The following is a 19,615-nucleotide window of genomic DNA, read 5'->3' on the forward strand; positions in this document are numbered from 1 at the left end:
GTTGGCCAGGCACAGTGGCTCACACCTGTAATCCTAGCACCCTGGGAGGATGAGGCAGTCGGATTGTTTGAGCTCAGGAGTTCAAGACCAGCCTGAGCAAGAGCAAGACCCTGTCTCTACTAAAAAAAAAAAAAAATAGAAAGAAATTAGATGGACAACTAAAACTATATAGAAAAAAATTACCCGGGCATGGTGGCGCATGACTGTGGTCCCCGCTACTCGGTAGGCTGAGGCAGGAGGATTGCTTGAGCCCAGGAGTTTGAGGTTGCTGTGAGCTAGGCTGATGCCACGGCACTCTAGCCTGGTCAAAAGAGTGAGACTCTGTCTCAAAATAAATAAATAAATAAAAATAAAATAAACACAGTGTGTTATTCCACATGAGTACTGTGTGATGGTCCTCAGCACGTAAGGGACACACCTCCCTTTCCGTCACACCCTTTCCAATCCATGCCAGAGGTGGGTGATGTGAACCAAAACCCACCATAAGAATTCTTCACTTGCTCAGAGGACCCTCTGCAGCTACTGCAAAACGTCTTTTTTTCTTCTCTCTTCTGTTCTGTATTTTCCCATATTTCCACCCTGGCATGTACTATTCTTTCTAATTACAAAATAATCGTTAACTTTTTTTTTTTTTTTTTTAAACAGAGTCTCACTCTGTTGTCCAGGCTAGAGTGCCCTGGCGTCAGCCTCGCTCACAGCAACCTCACACTCCTGGGCTCAAGCGATCCTCCTTCCTCAGCCTCCCGAGTAGCTGAGACTACAGGCATGCGCCACCATGCCCGGCTAATTTTTTTTTTCCTATATATATTTTTAGTTGTCCAGCTAATTTCTTTCTATTTTTAGTAGAGACAAGGTCTCCCTCTTGCTCAGGCTGGTCTCAAACTCCTTAGCTCAAACAATCCACCTGCCTCAGCCTCCCAGAGTGCTATGGTTACAGGCATGAGCCACCGCGCCCGGCCATCATTAACTTTTTTAAAAACCATGTATATCTAGTGACATAAAAATCCATCCAACCCATTTTTTAGTAAATATGGCTATGTTATGACAATTTTATTTTGATTTTTAAAAAATGAGTCTCTTGAAATACTTAGGGCTTTGGGATCAGAGAGAATTAGCCACTGTCATATTCAATGCATTTATTCCAGGAAAATCTTCATTTTCTTTATCTTCTTCAGAAGCAGCTGTAGGAATGCCTAGAAGACTGAGTAATGTCCACCTAAAGCACCTTTACTGAAACTTGATTCCTTGGGCCAGAGGAAGGTCCTTACTGTAGTTGATGGTACTAGGGGGAAAAACATGAACAAAAATTAATGGTAGTATATACATGACATAGACTATTTTCACACCATTAAAAAATGTAGCAGATCTGTATATATTAACAAGGTAAACTGTCCAAGTTAAATGTTGGTAAAGAAAAAAATTTAAGATGCAAGACAATGTTAGTATGGATCTAGTTTTATAAAAGAAAAAAAAGAGAAACAAAAATCCAGAAAGATACACATCATACACGTTATTCATAGTTTTTCTTTTGAGTAGGCACAAGAATATGGGGTCTGTCACTTTCTTCTTTATCTCTCAATAACTTGCATTGAATTATCAGGGAAAACACAGATATTCTCACTTTGATAGAAATAAAATAATATAAAAGATTAGAAAATAAAAGCTTCTCTATTAACTAGTCACCTGCTCTTTCTCCTGAGAGGAAAAGTAGAGCCATTAAACAGGCTCTAGAAAGACCACAGCTAAATGTTTACCCTTCTGGCTCTCAAGTGCACAAGAAAAGTAAAAGGGAGATAACTGACTTCAAAGACTGGGAAGCCGGCAAAGCGTGTGCATGTCTGAGCAGGCCACAGCCAAAAGCACCTCAGACATTCCCGACAGGAATCCTGTTGGGGAGGCACCAGGCGGCAAGGCCGAGGCCCCCTCCGAGGCAAATGGCATGGCATGGGCGTCTCTCGGCTCCTCACCCAGTGCTCTTTCTACAGCGTGACACCCCACGGACCTGATCCCACAGACTCCGCTTTACTACACTTGCATGAAAGCTACTTCTACCCAAGGTAGGAGGCGGATAGACTAAAGTACAAGAAACAAGTCCTGGTCAGAATCTCTCAGAAACAGGCTCCCGAGCCAGCCATGCACATGCTGGGGGAACCAGCTAGTCCACCTCCAAGGGTCCCGCTCCCGGTGCCCCCAGCCCCGCCGTCCCTCCCTTTCCACGGCTTCCCAGTCTGCAAGGGTGGCCCCGCAGCAAGGAGAAAATGAAAGGACAGCTTCCTCCACGTTCCCTGCTGGCTGGCCCTGCATGTCCTGCGACTCTGCCACCTCCTGGACAGAAACCACGCAGGAAACAGTGAGAGCTGGGTGCCGAGCATGGGCTGAAGCTGCACAAGGAGGCTAGAGAAACAACAGCACAAAACAGATGCTCTGAGAAGACAGCTGGGGAATCCTGGAAAAATAAAACCAAGACAACCTGGCAAAGACAGTACAGAAAGTAGAAGAGTATAAAAACACATTCCCGGTGGCGTTAGCCCAAGCCCGTCTTCCCAAAGCCTTTTCTTACCAAGTAGATCTTCTCATGTACTGTTTCCAGGCGTCACTGCCGGACTCCCTGCCACCGCCCGTGTGCTTCTCTCCTCCTGGAAAAGTACACAGTGATCTCTCATCTTTTGAGCAGTTTCTTCCTGTGTGGGCTCCTACTCAGTGTCACTGAAATGAAAACAGCAACAGGAGACCACAAGGCCAGGCGCAGTGGCTCATGCCTATAATCCTAGCACTCTGGGAGGCCGAGGTAGGAGGATCACTTGAGGCCAGGAGTTTAAGACCAGCCTGAGCAACATAGTGAGACTCCATCTCTATAAAAAATAGAAAAATTAGCCAGGTGTCGTGGCACATGCCTGTAGTCCCAGCTATTCAGGAGGCTGAGGTAGGAGGATTGCTTGAGTCCAGGAGTCGAAGGTTGCAGTGAGCTAAGATGATGCCAGTCACTACAGCACTCTAGCCCAGGCAACAGAGCGAGACTTTGTCTCAAAAAAAAAGAAAAAAAAAAAAAAAAGAAAGAAAGAAAAAAGAGCCGGGCAAGGTGGCTCACGCCTATAATCCTAGCACTCTGGGAGGCCGAGGTGGGTGGATCGCTCAAGGTCAGGAGTTCGAGACCAGCCTGAGCAAGAGCGAGACCCCCGTCTCTACTAAAAATAGAAAGAAATTATCTGGCCAACTAAAATATATATAGAAAAAATTAGCCAGGCATGGTGGCGCATGCCTGTAGTCCCAGCTACCCAGGAGGCTGAGGCAGAAGGATTGCTTAAGCCCAGGAGTTTGAGGTTGCTGTGAGCTAGGCTGACGCCACGGCACTCACTCTAGCCCAGGCAACAAAGTGAGACTCTGTCTCAAAAAAAAAAAAAGAGTGACCACAGCCGCCTGACAGTGACATTACAATTAGCGCACAGTATCTCCTCTGCAAACAAATACGAGAGACTGAAACAGACAGAAAAAAGGAACTAAGAGGGAAAATAAAATATAAAGAATTAAGAGGAAATAGAAATACAAGAGGAAGAAAACCTTAAAAAAAAATTAGACTAAGGTTTTAAGAGTAGAAACCTCTAGATGGTGGAAACAATTTCATTTTCTCATTTATGCATATCTAAATATGCTACTTTCCTACTATATCTTTATAGTTCTATAATAAAATATTTTAAATGCTATATGAATACCCTCAGAGAGGTTACAAGAAAGTAATGACTCCATAAAACAAGAAAAGGATAGTATTAAGAAGTGTGCCATGAAAGTACAAGAAATAAGTCTTGGTGATATTTTTAACACTAGCAGAGGGGAAAAAACTCAACAGAAGAATTAAAAGAAAATTTGAGGCAGGGCGCAGTGGCTCACGCCTGTAATCCTAGCACTCTGGGAGGCCGAGGCGGGAGGATCGCTCGAGGTCAGGAGTTCGAGACCAGCCTGAGCAAGTGTGAGACCCCGTCTCTACTAAAAATAGAAAGAAATTATCTGGACAGCTAAAAATATATATATAGAAAAAAATTAGCTGGGCATGGTGGCACATGCCTGTAGTCCCAGCTACTCGGGAGGCCGAGGCAGGAGGATGGCTTGAGCCCACGAGACTGAGGTTGCTGTCAGCTAGGCTGACGCCATGGCACTCTAGCTCGGGCAACAGAGTGAGACTCTGTCTCAAAAAAAAAAAAAAAAAAAAAAAAAAAATTGAGGAAATCTCCCATATAGATAACAAAAAGACTAAAGGGAGGGAAAATAGGAGGAAAAAGATAATAAAATCAGACAATCAATCTTCAAGAGACTACTTTCAAATGATAGGAGTTCTACAAATTAAAATAGAGAAACAGGGGAAATCATCAAAAAAAAACCTCTCAAAAGAAAACTAACCACAATTTCCTAGAACTCAAAACTATGAGTCCCAAGACACTAATGAAGCCAGTTGCTGGCCCACTGATTGTCCCAAAAAGTCTTAATGAGATCTCCAATGAGGCACATCATTATGAAATGTCAGAACATCAGACATAAATAGTAGACCCAAAAATTTCTGAAAGAGGAGGAAAAAACAATCTGAAATCAAAACAGAAATAGGGCCGGGCGCGGTGGCTCACGCCTGAATCCTAGCACTCTGGGAGGCCGAGGTGGGCGGATCGTTTGAGCTCAGGAGTTTGAGACCAGCCTGAGCAAGAGCGAGACCCCATCTCTACTAAAAATAGAAAGAAATTATATGGACAGCTAAAAATATATATAAAAAAAAATTAGCCGGGCATGGTGGTGCATGCCTGTAGTCCCAGCTACTCGGGAGGCTGAGACAGGAGGATCGCTTGAGCTCAGGAGTTTGAGGTTGCTGTGAGCTAGGCTGATGCCACGGCACTCACTCTAGCCTGGGCAACAGAGTGAGACTCTGTCTCAAAAAAAAAAAAAAAAAAAAAAAACAGAAATAGACTTTCCAACTGCAATACTGGAAACCATAAGACAAATGAGTAATGGCTTCAAAATTTTGAGGACAAATTATTACAAACTCTGCAGAAAAAGCATAGAAGGTACATTAAGTCCTCACTTAATGTCATCAGTAGGTTCTTAGAAACTATGACTTTAAATGAAATGATGAATAAACAAAACCAATTTTACCAGGGGCTAATAATACAAACAAAAGCTAAGCTCCAGCAGCATATTTTTGATCACAGAAACATCACCACACTTCTAAAATAAAGACCCCAAACACTTCTAATATTATCTGAGGACCTGCCGTACAGCAGGCTGCCTTGTAAGATCACTGGCATCTCAAAACTTGGGTAGTAAACAGTACCCCTATACCAATATAAAACCTTCTTTAAATGATAAGGGTGACTCACTGAGCCTGAATTGTTTCTGTACAACAATGTGGTTTATGTTCAACACCTGCTTTTCTTCTGAGAGCCTGGAGTTTTGGTATGTGCTAGGCAGAGGGTGCCTGCATGACCAGCCCCCAGTAAAAGCCTCAGGCACTGAGTCCAGTGAGCTTTGCTGGCAGACAACATTTCACACACGTGCTCACAACTCATCGCCACAGGAATTAAGCACATCCTGTGTGACTCCAGGGAAGGAAGACTCTTAGAAGTCTGCGCCTGGTTTCCACTGGACCTCACTCCATGCAATAATGTCATATCACATGTTAAGAAAATATAGGAAAAGAGAAGGAGGGTTTAGAAAGATTATCATAATAGAGGGTTGATACATAATCTCTAAAGCTGTCAAAGAGATGGCAATTAAAGCACACTATTTAGGGAAACTGAGATAAAGTCAAGGTAAATTTACTTTTTTTAGTCTGAAGAATCTCAAAGAGCCTTTTGGGAAAGAAGGGTGGGCAGAACTGCTCTTCCATTAGAAAGAAGACTTTTTCGAAAATTTTGAAATTAACAAGGAAAGTTTAAACCAAGAATGGTCAAATGGAGAAAGTAGGCATGGGTTGGAAACAGGGATTAGATGCCTAGAGAAGGAGCAGACACTCTTACATTCAGGCAACTGCACAGAGGGGACAGAGGTGAGAGGCTGGACTGAACACAGGAGCCTTCTGGCAAAGTCTGCACACCGAACAGTAATTGCAGTGTCTGGTCTAAAAATATTACTATAAAAGAATGTCACTAATTATATAAACTTTTACAGGTATTGATGTGTATTTGTTTTGTTTCTATATCTAAAAACAAGGCAATCTGTTTTTACTATACTTTGGATCATTTATTTTTATTTTTATTTTTTAGAGACAGGGTCTCACTATGTTGCCCACACTGGCCTTGAACTCCTGACTTCAAGCAATCCTCCCACCTAGGCCTGCAGAGTAACTTGGACTATAGGCATGCGCCACTGTACCCAGCCTCCAGCCTTGACCATTTTTAACAAGTAAAAGTTAATAAAAACTTGTTGGAAAGAGTTTTTTTATTTAAACTATTACCAAGTTTAAGCATTAATGACACACAGCTAATTTAAGAGCAATTAGGAGCAGGGCCCAGTGAAAAGAAACAACTTAGTATTCTATCTAGTGAAAGATAATATGTTTAATACTTATTATGCCTGCTTTGCAAATTAAAATCAGAGTATTTCATGTAAAACACTCTGGCTTTGAAGCAGGGATTCTTAATTTTGGGGGGGGTCTTAGATCCTTTCCCCAGAAAACAGATGCCACCATTTCAGGGGTTCACATATCTCAGGTTAAGAGCCTCTGTTCTGATCTGACACTGCGTCTGAGAAGAAAATACAGCACTCTGGACGATAATTTTGAATATGGAATATAAGCTCCTTCAGGCATGCTAGATCAAAAAAGATTATTTCAGAATGTAAGTAGTGCTTCAGTTTCTTGGTCAAGTTTTTCTAAAAGTTACTACTGCTTTTCCTTTGCTGCCCAACATGAAAAAGGATAAATGATTCTCTACATACCAAATGCACCTCCAATCTCAGCACCACTCGTTGGAATATTGACGTTTACAATGCCACAGTCAGATCCTTTAGGTCTGTGTAAAAAGGGAGGCATGGTGAGAGCAATAGACAGAAAATTAAAAACAAAACAAAAACGAACACAAATAAAAAACCTAAACACAAACTCAAAAGATTCTCAATGCTAAAAAATGGATTTTCAACTAGATGGTTTCATTCTTTTAAAGTCCACTCACCACACAAATCAGACTTATATATATTTTCAAAATAGACAAATAAAGTTGTACCCAAGCCAGCGGAAGATTCTACCCAAATCTTTGGTGAAAATGCTACTTGAAAGTCCCTGTTTTACTTCATTATTCCATGCAAAGACCTCTTCTTCATTCTAAAAGGACAGACATTAGAAGCTGTTAGATGTTATAGTGTTCAGATCAAAGTTCACTGATGTTAAACTCATTTCTTAAGATGTACAGTATAATTCTAGTGCACAAAAAAATACTAAAGAGTCAACAGCTTACTAATTATGTTTCTCATAATTTGGACCACATATAATAAGTAAAACATTTTGGTGTTTTCCCTTTAATTATACTTTGGGAAACAAAAGATTAGTATATTCTTCCTTCCATTCAAGATACTATATATAATAGCTAATATTTATTTATCCAGTGCTTACTGGCTGCAACATATTAATCTAAGCACTTACCATGCATTCAGTTATTTAATCCTCACCCTATAACACAAGTTTTATACTATCCCCAATTTATAGACTGGGCAACTGAGGCCCAGAGAGGCTAAATAATTTGCTTAAGAGCTCACAGTCACACACACACACACACACACACACACCACGAAACAGGAAATTATACTCTCTAGTCCCTATATAGGAAACAATGAGAGGCAATTTACAGTAAGATATAAAGAAATGCAATCATATAATTGCAACGAGGTATAATTTTCACTATCCTTTAACTGTGAATAATGGCATATTCAAATCTTGATTCAATCTCTGCAGTTGCAAAACTAATCCTAAATATTTGCGGGCAAGGATAGGGCCTATCTCATGCTAGGGAATGAGAGCTTCTAATTATCTTCACCTTTAAAACCTTCACAGCCTGTCCCCCAATGCAGTTTATAACTGTAAGTCTTTAGATTGCCCCCACATCTTTTTGTCTGCTGACACATACACAGCACTCAGGCCATCAAATTATCCAGTTCCCATGTTTAGGAGGAGCTGCCTCTACGGCCCACCCAGCTCAGAATAAGGTGACACGAAGTGAGGGCCACACACTCCATAGACTCCAGCACTGGCCCACTACCCATCCTGGGTTCCCTGGCAGATAACTTGCCATGCTTCACAGTTTTAAAGTGTTATCTCATCATATTTTATTCTGAATCTTCAAATGTCTACTATTCACATGACTTTCTAAAACCTTCCTAAAGGCTAATTGAGAAAAATTTAATACACTTTCATTTTCCCCTTGTCTTGTCATTTATTTCAACATTAGACAAGAGAAAGGAGAAACAGAATCCATTTTTACCTTGAATTTAAAGACGTACAGAATGGGAGCAAAAGTCTCTGTGTGCGCAATGGACGCATCATGGGCAAGACCCGTCACGATTGTCGGCTCCACGTAATTTCCAGGGCGATCCATAAGCTTATACACAGAAATGAAACAAAAACAATGAAAGCACTTTGTTTTCTAGTACTTGGGGTCAGAGGATGCAATCTTTGCCTATACTTACGAGAAAAAAATAAACAGCATTTACAGGTGAATTATTTCTCCAAAGTAACTTCCTCTCATGAATGAAAATTACCCCTTCCTCCTATTGGTTCTAATCTAGTTGGTCAGAGGAAAAACAGAGAAAAGAAAGAGTCAGGATGGGGAGCCATACCATGTGTCACACCAAGTTACACTGACAAAACGCTGTTGCCAGGGGTCATTTTAAAATTTATGTAATTTTAAAATAGGAAATCTATACCCATTGTGTGATAGATTGTATCCCCCCAAAATCCCATATATTGAAGCACTAATGCTCAATTTGACTACATTTGGAGATGGCACCTTTAAGGAAGTAATTACAGTTAAATGAGGTCACAAGGGTGGGGGCTCAATCCAACTATAGGACAAGGGTCCCTATAAGAAGGGACACCAGAGATCTCCACCCCCATCTCCGGAAAAGGTCATGTGAGGGCACAGTGAGAAGCGGCGTCCACAAGCCAGAAAAGAGGCCTCACGAGAAACCAATCCCACCAACCCATCCCATAATCTTACACTTCAAGCCTCCAAAACTTCGAGAAAATGAATTTCTGTTGTTTAAGCCGCCGGGCTGTGGTATTTCGTTGTGGCAGCCCAAGCAGACTATCGCACGTTGTACAGAACCGCAAACTCCAAAGGGGTGTATGTACTGCAGACGCTCTTCCAGCTGTGCGCGCGGCAGCATCACTGCCAGTGAGGTTTGTGCGAGGTGCTATTACTGCGAATAGACACTGCCCTACCCAGCCTCCCGCAACCACATTGCTAGATCATCTCCTCTTAACTAACAACTGCCTTTCCTCCTATAAATATTCTGATGCCCACAGGAAGTGGCTTTGGCTGGTGGGAGACTCCCCAACGTGCCCTGTGATTCTGTTCCCACCCTGAGCTGTGTTTACCAAGCGTCAACCGCATTTACTCTCAGTCCCGTGCGTGGCGGCTGCACTCGTTACCGTAATGCCATAGCGCATTATGTAACCTACATAAATACTACACAAAGGGAAAAAAGGGCTATTTCCATCAAGATTAAGTTGAATGTTGTAGAAAAAACCATTATAAGAAAAAAATACACAATATACATACACACCTTTGTCCAGTTAGACGTGGGTGTATCAATGTTAAGACTAGAAAGATTCTGCTCTCAGATTGCTTTGCAAGAGACTCAAGTCTCAGTGAATTTTAAATTAAGTGAAACTAAATTATAGATAATAATACATTATAGGTATGGCTTATGCAAATATGAAGACAACAAATTCCATGAAAGAAAACATCTTGGCTGTATACAAATTTTATTATATGAGCTAGATTAAGATAAAATTTGGTACCTAGTTTTTTGTTTGTTTGTTTTGTTTTTTTGAGACAGAGTCTCACTCTGCTGCCCAGGCTAAAGTGCCGTGGCATCAGCCTAGCTCACAGCAACCTCAAACGTCTGAGCTCAAGCGATCCTCCTGCCTCAGCCTCCCAAGTAGCTGGAACTATAGGCATGTGCCACCATGCCCGGCTAATTTTTTCTATATATGTTTTTAGTTGTCCATATAATTTCTTTCTATTTTTAGTAGAGACGGGATCTCGCTCATGCTCAGGCTGGTCTTGAACTCTTGAGCTCAAACGATCCACCCGCCTCGGCCTCCCAGAATGCTAGGATTACAGGCGTGAGCCACTGCACCCAGCCGGTACCTAGTTTTTTGATTCCCTATCTTAACTGACCTTCTAAAATAACCAATCCATATAGATTCTAACTGCTCCAAATACAAAGTCTTCTACTGTACCATGAAAAGGAGGCCTCCTTTCCATACAAATTTTTAGGGACCCAGTTCTAAGTCATTCAAGACTCTTGAGTTTCTTGTGTGTCCTCCCAGAAATGTCTCATGCATTTTCTGTTGTCATGCTTTTAAAATGTTTATTTCCCCTTATAATAGATGAGAAAAGAAGGATGTCAAACAGAGACCCTCCCCCAATTTACCCAGAGCCCTGCTTGTGTCTAAGGGAAAGAAAGGAAAAAGCTATCGCAACTGATCTCATAGCTTTCCTTACCTTGCCCCCATAGACCACTGTGCCACCTTCTTTCTTTGCTTCCTCCACTGCTTCAAGAAACATGCTCACTGCCTGTTTGGTGTGGAGTGGCCCATAGAGAACATCAGCTGGAGAGAGAAAAGGAATGCTCTTCATCTTGCCCACTGTAGTGGGAAAGCAGCTGCCGATGATACGCAAATGAGTGGGTGTGGCTTTGTGCCCATAAACTAATAGAAACAGGAAGGGCCAAATGCGTTTGCCAATCGCTGCTTTGGAGGAACAGCTGTCAATTAATCAGAGCACTACATTCAAAATATAGGATCAGTTGATTCATTACAGCGTGACCATTCTCTAAGAGCGTCACAGTCTCAGTACTGGCGTGCAATTCAAGGGGAGACTGACGCTGCCCTGTGTTATGACTGCTGGAAATTAGAGCACTGATAGTGACCCAGGGACAGAGGAAGAGTAAGATTTAGGCAGGGCTCTGTGAGGAAGTAGCATATTAGCAGAGCCAGCCACAGGAAGAGCTGGGTGAAGAACATTTCCAGCGGCAGGACAGAGCCTGTGTGCCTGCAGCACTGAGAGAAGGCAGGAGAGGGTGGCGCTCAGGAAGCTAGAGGTAAATGCACACAGGAGGGGGTTGCTCAGAAGCCAGGCAGGGCAGGAGGCAGACCTCAGACCACGAAGGATTGGGAGCCTGCTGAAGAGGGAATCGAGAGGAATCTAGGTTTTAGTCTAAAAGCACAGGAAGTCACTGGAGTGTCTTAAACAGGAGAGTGAATTATCTGATTGCATTTTTAAAATCACTCCGGCTACTGTGGAAGGCAGCAGTGGATGCAGGAAGGGTAACCTTCCAAGAGAGGGTGGGTGGTGGCTTGGATGAGGGTAACAGCAGTGAAAGGAGAAAAGCTCACCAAATCTCATCCCACCTGAACATCTCCCGCTCTGCCCCCCCACCCCAGCCAACATGAAGCACCCTCAGTCCTAGCCTAGGAGCAGACACGTCATCCCAAAGCCTAATGCTCGTTTCATGTGCCCTCAGGCCTCTCAGCAAAATGAAAAAGCCTCCAAAACTCAGAAGATCAGAAACACTTTTAACACCGCCTGTCAAAAAGCAATATCTTTGAAAACAGAACCAGATACTCACAGTCCCATGGGTTCCCAACGCGAATCTGTGCGTAGGCCTTTTTAAGTCTATTTACAACCTCATCATGGATGCTTTCATGTAAAAACTAAGTGAAAAAAGAAACATGTAAGGGAATAGTAAAATAAATGTACAAATTTTAAACCAATGAATAATTTTCTTAATAGTACTGATTAATAGTTCTGAATAGTTATTGAAATATAATCTCTGAAAACATAAGCAAATAGAAACATTTTTAATTATATTCTTTCTAATTTTAATATTAACTATTAATACAAGAAGATAATTTCCTCTAGGTAGACATTAGAATAAAATCATAAGCCATGTCTTCATGAAGTTTCTGTAAGATCTATTTGGCTAAGTGTCACAAATCCATTATTCCTGTTTTTATTTTAGAGCATTCGACATCTTAATGAGCAGAAGGCCTCAAGTACACCTGTCCCACACTGCAACCCCCAGTCGGAACACAGAGCACAACAGTAACAGCCACTCTGGGAAGCCACATACACTTAGCCTCAGGCCACATGGGTCTCCGGAGTGAGGCTCTTAATCAGACAAGGGCGACCTTTGCACTCTCTGGGTAATTGTGAGGTCTGTGCTATGTTCTTAGTGGCAGAAGTGAACTCGCCAAACCATCCATTCTCTGGGTTGACATCCATCCTCCAAGTGACAAATGAATTGACATTATAAGAATAGTCATGGAGAGGTCCGTAGTACTGGAATTTTTTAAAAATATATTCCACTAATTGTCCCTATGGCAATCAGCTTGGGCAATGATTAATAGTATTCATTAACATCTAACATTAAATACAAAGCATGGCTATGTATATTTGCCCCAAAACAAAAAGGAAAAATAAAAGTTGGCTGAATAGAGAAATGTTTGGCTTTCGTATCATTTCATATTTTAACATGGGATTAAGGGTATAATCATTTGGAGTACCCCTGTTTCTTCCTTCGCTTTAATGTAATGTTTAATGTAATCTAATGTTTATGGTAAACAAATTTAATAAATTATAATACTTTATGAATATTATATCAGATTTTTTTGAGGACTTCAGCTGAGTAATGCAAAAATACAGGAAAGATTTTCTTTCTTTCTTTTTTTTTTTGAGACAGAGTCTCACTCTGTTGCCCGGGCTAGAGTGAGTGCCGAGGCGTCAGCCTAGCTCACAGCAACCTCAAACTCCTGGGCTTAAGCAATCCTCCTGCCTCAGCCTCCCGAGTAGCTGGGACTACAGGCATGCGCCACCATGCCCGGCTAATTTTTTCTATATATATTTCAGTTGGCCAGATAATTTCTTTCTATTTTTAGTAGAGATGGGGTCTCGCTCTTGCTCAGGCTGGTCTCGAATTCCTGACCTTGACTGATCCACCCACCTCGGCCTCCCAGAGTGCTAGGATTACAGGCGTGAGCCACCTCGCCCAGCCAAGATTTTCATTTGTTGCAAAACACAGGAAAAAATAATATGAAAAGTGTGAGAAAGGTAAAGACTGAATTTTCATACATCTTTTATCTTACTCTAATTAATTTAGATTATGTTAATCTTATAAAGAATTTGCACATACTCATTGTGAATGAGGGCAGAAACCCAAAGCCAAGTGCTCTGTAATTCAACTTTTTTGAATTACAAAAGGAAAATTCAACAATAAAAAGTGGCAGATGTACCTAACCAAAACTTATAATACAGTTATAGTACACAGTTTTCTGTACCATTAAGAGTCATGAAAATCAAGGTTGTACTTCGTATTAAACTGAAATCCAGCTCAATATTAGAGATTAAAATTCCCAAACCCCACATTGAAGCTGAACCACATCTTATATACACTTAATATTAATCTTTCCTATATATACGTATGCAGACTATATTTTTATATAGAAAGAGCACACACACACCCAGAGTCATTTGCTTTTTCAATAAATCATGTCACTTTAAGACTTGAGGCCAAAAATTTAAGTCTTTAAAATGTGTTACTACCTAAAATGTTTTTATAAAAGAGCAAGGCTACCTTTCAGCTAAATGTTTTAGAATTTTTCAAATTTTTACCTTATTTTATTCTGTAAGTGACACTGGACTTTGTGGTTCTAAGAGCAGGACTGAAAACAGGTCTCATCTCCAATCAATTGGCGGTGAGATCCCTGTTAGCTTGGGGTAGGAAAAAAGGCAGATCACTGGTAGATTAACAACATCTGCCATAAGCGCAGAAGGGAGAATAGTAAGACCACGTATCTGCAAGCCACATCTACGGCAGGCATCGTTCTAGCAATTCTTCTAGGACACCTCCCTAATAGCAGAATTTGTTTAAAAAGTGATGTTTAAAGAGCAGGACAATCTCATGCAGCCATGCAGACAAGCTCACCAGTCGCCTCGCAGTGGTACACCTCTGGCCGGCTGTCCCCACGGCGGCAAAGAGAGCTGATGGAACTACTAAGCTCAGGTCCGCATCCTCAAAAGCTTAGAGAAGCACAAACATGCCCGTCAGTGTAGCAAAGTAGGCAGACAAGGACCTTAATAACTGGTATAAAACAATGCCTTTAAAAAGTGCAACACATGTACCTATAAATATGCAAAATATTATATATCAATAAAAGAAAAACTAAAATAAGTACATTAAGAGCATATGAAAACTATTGTAAAGTAAGCATATTAACATGGCAGAGACATAGACACATATGCGTGTCGGGGGAGAGGCATGCTTTTCTTCGAGGGAAGATTATGTGACAATAAAGCAATGAGCTTTACCCAAGCACAGAGGTAAATTGAGGCTCTCAGTCCTCTGACCTCTTCATCGTCCAGCTTTCAGCTTCCAATACTGACTGAGACTCCTGTGAGTTTGCCTGCGGTCTCATCCCATGGCCTATTTTGATGTCAGCTTCTCGGGACCCACAGATCACCAGAGAGGACAACATAGCCCTCTGACCGTGGCCTCTCGAGCAGCATCTGAGCACCCGCTTGCATCAGCAGATCCCTTGCTGCCACCCTACAGAAGCTTTTCCCAATCTTTGAAACACCTCTGCTTTCTACTCCCGCACCAGCCGACCTCACCCTTTACCTCATGGGAAAAATCTCAAAGCACTCACATCCAGGCCTTTTGGCACTTCCTCAGTGCAAAATCACTTCCAAAGTCCTCTCTACTTTTATCTGTTCCTTCCTGCACCTCTGCTCTCAGAAGGAAAAATTAGTATAATCTTTACAAAGTTTATCTTTCCATTTATATTATTTGTAATTCCTCCCTTCTAGAAGCTGGGACTACAAGGAGGTACCACCATGCCTGGCTCATTTTTTTCTATGTATTTTTAGTTGTCCAGCTAATTTCTTTCTATTTTTAGTAGAGACGGGGTCTCGCTCTTGCTCAGGCTGCTCTCGAACTTCTGACCTCGAGCAATCCTCCCTCCTCGGCCTCCAAGAGTGCTAGGATTACAGGTGTGAGCCACCTCGCCCAGCCTGCAACCTCTAAACCTACAGGTAAGTGATTAAGAAAAAAAAGCCTTAAAGAAGTGTCCCCAATATAAAAGCATTCAATAATCCACCAAAGACAGAATAATGTTTTTGAAGCCTAAAGGAATGATCAAGTCACATAAGAGTTACTTAGTTATTCTAGAGAAACACATGACCAGTTTTCAGAAAAGAGAAGGAAAAACAAGAAATAATGCCACACCACAATGGAAGTCTCACTCACAGTATCTAGGCCCCAGGTAACATTTCCCAAACATGAGTACCTTTTCTTCCTAGTCATCCCTGCCTTCAAACCAAGCTTCTGTTCTGCCTCACAAGAAAAATTTCTAAACATGGGAATTAGGTCCCAGGCACATACAACATGGAAGAGATGAGTTCATAAACAAGTTTTATGTATTCAGGGTGGCTATTGAGGATATTGTCAACAGAAAACAAATAAACAAACAAACAAACAAACAAAAATGGTAGCCTTACCAATAATGGCATTGTTTCCTCCAAGCTCTAACAAGCTTCTCCCTTTTAAAAAATCATAAACACAAATTAATGACTATTTTAGTATTTACTGCACCTGCTATCATTAGGATAGGCCTCAAATTATAGCCTACCCCAATTGTTTTTTGATTTTCTGATTTATAAAGTAGCATGACTACTGTATCAATGTCCAATATCTTGATTTTGATAATCATAACCATGATTATATGAGAGACTGTGCATGTTCTTGGGAAATACAGTGAAATATTCAGTGGTGAGGGGACACTGTGTCTTCAGCTTTGCTCCCAACAGTTCAACAATTACATGTATCCATGATGTCTGTGTGTGTGTGTGTGTGTGTGTGTGCTCATGCACATCTATGTTGCTGGAGAGGGAGAAAATGATAAAGCAAATGTAAGCAATTGGTGAATCTGATTAAAGGGTATCTAGGGACTCCATGTTAGTCTTACAACTTTAAATATGATATTATATAAGAAAAAAAAAGTTAGTGTAAAATGGGGCAGCCACAGCCACTGTGGAAAATGATATGGTGATTCCCCCAACAAACCTGGAATTACCATATGATCTAGCAATTCCACCTCTGGCATGTATTGGGAAAAAAGTATTAAAAGCAGGAACTCTAACATATTTATACACCCATTGTCATGGCACCATATTCACAGTAGCCAAAAGGTGGAAGCAACCCAAGTGTCCATCAACAGATGGACGGATAAAGAAAATGTGGTACGTACATACAAGCGAATATTACACAGTCTTCAAAAAGAAAACCCTGTCACATGCTATAACATGGATGAACCTTAAGGACATTATGCTAAGTAAAATAAGCTAGTTACAAAAGGACAAATACTGTAAGATTCCACTTACATGAGGTTATCTAAAGTGATCAAAATAATAGAAATAGAAGGTAGTTGCCAAGGGCTGGGGAGAGGAGGGAGGAAGAATTAGTGTTTAATTGGTATAAAGTTTTAGTTTTGAAAAATGAAAAGGTTCTAGAGATCAGGTATACAACCACGTGATTGGACTTTACACTAGCGAACTGTGTACTTAAAAATAATGGTTAAGATGGCAATTTTTATGTTGTGTTTACCCACCAACAATATAAATGAAAAACAAAGCATGGCCCATAAAGCCACCACAAAATCCCTCCTTACAATTTGGTATAGTGTCTTCCAATCTTTTCCTTGTGTATTTATATTTGATTGAGATTACATTATCTAATTAATTTTACTTTATTTTCTGATTAATGTCTTATACATTCTCCATTATGTTATTAAGTGCTGTTTAAAATTTAAAAACACCACTCCACAGTATCCCATCATGATAGCACACCAAATTCTATTTAGCTACTTGTGTTAATACATTCCTAACTACAGTGTTGAACATATTCATTGTTGATTATCTACTTAGGTCAGGGCCGGAGGGTATGAATAGAAGGGCTCCTGATATACATTGCCAAGCTGCATCCAGAAAAGTTATACAGCAGGCTATGAATGCCATTCTTACCTTGCTCCCCCAGCATAAAGACATGAGGTTTGCCTCAATTTTTGAGATATGTTTACTACTGATCTTTTGAACATAAATTTAAGTGCACTTTAAAACCAGCTTCTATGTAAGAACTTTCATTTGTGATATCAGACGTGTGTACGTGACAGACGTGTAAGAGAATATGTTCTTATTTCCACCACTCTGAAACAGTTAAGCATCAAGTGGGTATTAATTATGAAGGATGTGGCTGTTATTACCCAAATCCACCAAGTGCTACACCAGCTCTAGTTTCTGTTGTAATAGTTGATTTAATGACACCTTGCTCGCTAGAGCATAGCACTATGCTAGGTACTAAGAAGAAAAAGAAGGAACTAGAAGCTTCTATGCCTGCTATCAGCTTCTCCTGTCTGGCTACAAGGAATATTTGGCAGAAAAGGAAAGACCTATACTTTTCACATCCTTCCAACTCTCTATCAGTTGCTCTCTAACCCCACTCCTAACCATGAATCCCCTCTAAGAAAAGCATCTATAACTTAAGACAGGCAGATACATTCAAAAAATTATACTACTACTAATGGTACTACTTAAGCAGAACAAACTACTGCTTTCAGGAAGAAGGAGAAGAGAAGGATGAGAAGATGAAATAAAATCTGCTAGCAGGAGGAGTAGAACTAATGATGTTGAGTATCTTTTCCTGTACTAATTGGCCATTTGAGATTTCTATTCAAATCCATTGCCCTTTGTTCTTTTTTTTTTTTGGGAGACAAGGTCGAGGCTAGCTATAATACAGTGGCAACATCATAGCTCACTGCAGCTTCAGATTCTTGGGCTTAAGCAGTCCTCCTGTGTAGCTGGGACTACAGGCACATGCCACCATGACCAGCTAATTTTTTATATATTTTGTAGAGATAGGGGTCTCATTATGTTACTCAGGCTCAAACTCCTGGATTCAAACAATCCTCCCACCCAGCCACCCAAAGTACTGGGATTACAGGCATGAACCACAGGACCCAGCCCAGTGTCCATTTTTTAATTGGGTTATTTATCTTTTACATTGTTGAATTTTTTTTTTTTTTGGAGACAGAGTCTCACTCTGTTGCTCAGGCTAGAGTGCCGTGGCATCAGCCTAGCTCACAGCAACCTCAAACTCCTGGGCTCAAGTGATCTTCCTGCTTCAGCCTCCTGAGTAGCTAGACTACAGGCATGCGGTACCATGCCCAGCTAGTTTTTTCTATTTTAGTTGCCCAGCTAATTTCTTTCTATTTTTAGTAGAGACAGGGTCTTACTCTTGCTGAAGCTGGTCTCAAACTCCTGACCTCAAGCAATCCTCCAGCCTCTGCCTCCCTGAGTGCTAGGATTACAGGCGTGAGCTGCCACACCCAGCCAATATATTGTTAACTTTTAAGAGTTCTTTATATATTCCAGAAATAAGTTCCTTATCAGGTATACAATTTATAAATATTTTCTGCCATTCCATAGGTTGTCCTCTGAACTTTTTTCCTGGTGTCCTTTGAAGCACAAATGTCTTTAATTTTGATGAAATCTAATTTATATACTTTGTTGTTGCTATTGTTGCCTGTGCTTTAGGTGTCATATCTAAGAAACCACTGCCTAACCCAAGGTCACAAAGACCTATTCCTATAATTTCTTCTAAGAGTTTTATAGTTTTAGCTCTTACATTTAGGTCTCTGATACGTTTTGAGCTAAGTCTGTATATAGGATGCAATAGGAGTCTAGTTTCACACTTATGCGTATGAGTGTCTAGTCGTGTCAGTCCCACTTGATAAAAAGACTCTTCTTTCCTCACTGAGATGTCTTGGCATCCTTGTCAAAAATAAGTTGACCATAAACTTAAGGGTTTATTTCTGGACTCTCAGTTTTATTCCATTGATCTTTATGTCTGTCCTTATGCTGGTATCACACGGTCCTGATTACCGTAGTTTTGTAATAAATTTTAAAATTGGGAAGTTAAGAGTCCTCCAATTTGCGCTTCTTTTTCAAGATTGTTCTGGCCATTTGCATGCCCTTTGCATGAACCATGTGGATTTTAGGATCAATTTGCCAATTGTTGCAAAACAGGCAGTTGAGGCGGATTGCACTGAATCTATAGATTACTTGGACATTATGGATATCTTAATATTAAATCTTCCAAGAAATGAAAATGGGATGTTTTTCCATTCAGTCAGGTCATCTTTAATTTCTTTTCATGATGCTTGGTAGCGCTCTGTGTGAAAACTTACTTCTTTGTTTAATTTATCCCTAAGTATTTTATTCTTTGTGATGCTACTATAAATGGAATTGTTTTCTGAATTTCATTTCTAATAGTTTTCCATAAACTTGCTTTTCAAAAGCAATGCCTA

At 40.7% G+C, this 19,615-nt stretch overlaps 1 protein-coding gene across 2 annotated transcripts in view; it reads right to left on the reverse strand.

Moving 5' to 3' along the window:
- Window positions 1–1,037: 1,037 nt before the first annotated feature.
- The window catches only part of ALDH7A1 (aldehyde dehydrogenase 7 family member A1), a 42,122-nt gene continuing 23,544 nt past the window's right edge, over window positions 1,038–19,615 (reverse strand). The window contains exons 10-18 of one of the 2 annotated variants that reach the window (XM_069492324.1): window positions 15,753–15,794; window positions 14,182–14,276; window positions 11,827–11,911; window positions 10,701–10,807; window positions 8,451–8,567; window positions 7,200–7,297; window positions 6,916–6,989; window positions 2,561–2,636; window positions 1,038–1,282 (exon numbers count right to left, since the gene is read on the reverse strand). In XM_069492324.1, coding sequence (XP_069348425.1) covers window positions 1,228–1,282; window positions 2,561–2,636; window positions 6,916–6,989; window positions 7,200–7,297; window positions 8,451–8,567; window positions 10,701–10,807; window positions 11,827–11,911; window positions 14,182–14,276; window positions 15,753–15,794 — 749 coding nt within the window. In that variant the 3' untranslated portion in view covers window positions 1,038–1,227. The remainder of the gene's footprint in view (window positions 1,283–2,560; window positions 2,637–6,915; window positions 6,990–7,199; window positions 7,298–8,450; window positions 8,568–10,700; window positions 10,808–11,826; window positions 11,912–14,181; window positions 14,277–15,752; window positions 15,795–19,615) is intronic. The other variant, XM_069492325.1, reaches the window with a different exon arrangement.

Source organism: Eulemur rufifrons, chromosome 17 (assembly GCF_041146395.1).
Source record: "Eulemur rufifrons isolate Redbay chromosome 17, OSU_ERuf_1, whole genome shotgun sequence".
NCBI lineage: Eukaryota > Metazoa > Chordata > Mammalia > Primates > Lemuridae > Eulemur > Eulemur rufifrons.